Source organism: Sprattus sprattus (assembly GCF_963457725.1).
Source record: "Sprattus sprattus genome assembly, chromosome: 9".
Lineage (NCBI taxonomy): Eukaryota > Metazoa > Chordata > Actinopteri > Clupeiformes > Clupeidae > Sprattus > Sprattus sprattus.
Window position 1 is genome coordinate 20,671,222 of NC_137928.1, and position 2,500 is coordinate 20,673,721.

Sequence of the window (2,500 nt, forward strand, 5' to 3'; positions counted from 1 at the left end):
TCTCTCTGCTTTTCTCTTTCTCTCTCTCTTCTCCTCTTCCTTTCCCCCATGCATTAATAAACATAAGCGTTGACACCCAGCTCTCGGATGAAAGGAGAAGGGGCCTGTTTCATAACCCAGCCCCAGCCTCTCCAGAGCTCTCCTGGACGGCCCAAGGTGACTTTTTCAATTAGCACTGACTGGAGAGGCAAACGCCCTCCTCTGAAATCACAACGACAGGTAGACGAGAGACAGAGAGACAGAGAGGGAGAGAAGAGGAGATGGAGTAACAACAACATGGAACTTATGTTGCCTTTTCTGGTGCTCTTGGGCGGGGTTGAGGAGTGCAGGGAGAGCAGAGTGCTGTAGACGCTTACTTATGAAAAAGTAATGTGGACACACACACACATGCGCACACACACACATGCACACACACACAGGCGCACATATATATGGAGAAAGGGAGGGAACTGCTGTAACTGTGGGTTGGTTATGGGTTCTGGGAGAGAGTCTGAAGGAAGAGGAAACAGAAGATGAAATAATCCTACGCCAGGGTGTGAAGGAGGGGGACAGGTTAAAAATTCTTCTAGGATTATAGGTTCATACAATAAATTTAGTTTTTTTTTTCGAAGCTTATAGTTTATTTAGCACAATAGCCTCATTGAGAATAACCGGGGTGAACACTTTCTCTGTTGTGTCTTAGACTTAGTCTTACTCAGCATGGTGCTGCTGTCAACTTCACTATTTTTCCTTTTCATTCTATTTCACTGTTGTGGGCAGAGATTAACGATAGATTAAAAGAAATGGCAAACAAAAGAAATATTGTAGGCAGTACTGAAATTTAGAAGGATTTGAGGGAGCAAACATCATTGTCTTTCAAAGGAAAAGATATAGCATGTACCCGTCAGAATCAATGTCTTGTGTGGATCATCACACAAAAAAACACTGAGAGAAAGAATAAGTCTGCCTGGATGGAGGAGGGTGATGAAATGCTTACATTTATCCTGCCCTGTAGCACCAGTCGGACGTGTGCTCTGTGTAGTCTTAAAGATTTGCTTAGTGTAGTTTTTTTTTTTGGTCATCAGGGCTTAGCCCTCCCAGGCCTCGCCCCCTAATCCAGTGTTTTGAAAATGAAACTCCAGCTGTTCGCCAGCTCAAAAAACCACAGCCTTGGAGGAGTTTTTTGGGCCAAGATAAGCCATCCATCGTGTGCCTTCGACTTGTCAACGCCAGGCCGCCCTCTCCTCCTCGTTCCTTCCCTCCTTTGCACCGGCAGGCAGCGTTCTATTTAGGTGGTATGACACAGGATTAGCACTTTGACACAATGACAGCAGGGTGCTGTGGACCTGTAGATAGTGGGGCCCCGTGGAGGAGATGTCAGAAGCACGGGGGCCAACCGTGAAACAGGCGAGGTGGAGCAGAGTCCGAGGCAGGACTGTTCTCCTTCCAGATGCTTCCATGTGTGAGCCACAGGTTACAGATAAACACACCCGCACGCACACCCGCACACAGACACACAAACACACACACACACACACTTGTGTGACGATGTGGGAGGAGAGCAGATGTGATGTCTCACGAAAGAGATATTTTTTCTTTTTTACCGGATGGGAGATTCAACAGTCAGCCTTCATCCTTTGCTGATTTTTCTGTCCCGTGAAGCCATGAATGAGAGTCGAGTCAAGGTGTAAGGATGAGTGACAGAACAGCGGGGAAGGCTTGCTGTTACTATGGTCATTATGTATAGCTACATCGTCAGGTTAATGTACAAAGTAACATGTAAGGCTTTGTTTCGCTGGAACACATCACTTTAATGCTGAATGCTTTGTCAGGAGATGCAAGACAGGAGACAGGAGATGTAACAAGCGTGTTTGGTCACATGACCAGATGTAAATCATGCTCATCTGGCATTTGAGCAGGGACACTCCTACCTGGACAATTGATTTATGCAACCATGTGGCACCGTGGTGGCCAGAGACTCAAGACATGAAACATTTCTATAATATAATTAGCGACAATGTGCTCCTTTCTAAGTTGAGATAAGATTACCTCCTGATGAGTCTTGAACAGAGATACATTTTGCCTAGAGATTTAACCCAATTTAGCCCATAATATGTTTAGCTGGAGCAAAAATAGGCTACGTGTACGTACTCGCTTCCTAATATGTTTCATTTTTTCTGAGTCATAGTGGCAAACGTGGATTTAGATTTGTTCATTCGCTACAGAATCACCTAAAATAGGAAGATGAAAAATCTGTGCTATATTTCATGCATCATCTCCTTTGACTATCACCATTTGTTTTCATGATCCTTCACTGGGCCACATCATTAACTCCAGTGTGGGGTGACGAGGTTAAGAGCCGCACTGAAGGGAAAACCGTTACAGTTAGACGTAGTGCATTTCGTATTGGCACACTATAGTGGCGGAGTTTGTGGTCATAAATAATACATGTTTGAATATATAATTTAACAAGTAATACAATTGACTGCTTTTAACCTTTGTTGTCGTCCTTTTTCCTGCA

General features: G+C 44.5%; 1 protein-coding gene across 4 annotated transcripts in view; it reads left to right on the forward strand.

The window, feature by feature from the left end:
- Nucleotides 1–2,500, forward strand: part of igsf11 (immunoglobulin superfamily member 11) — a 58,381-nt gene that overhangs the window by 45,092 nt on the left and 10,789 nt on the right. Inside the window, exon 1 of one of the 4 annotated variants that reach the window (XM_080844654.1) lies at nt 1,359–1,441. The exons of the other annotated variants lie outside the window; for them this stretch is intronic. Within the exon in view, the coding sequence (XP_080700780.1) occupies nt 1,438–1,441 (4 nt within the window). The 5' untranslated portion in view covers nt 1,359–1,437. Of the gene's footprint in view, nt 1–1,358; nt 1,442–2,500 lie in introns of those variants that run through there. 4 annotated transcript variants of the gene reach the window in all.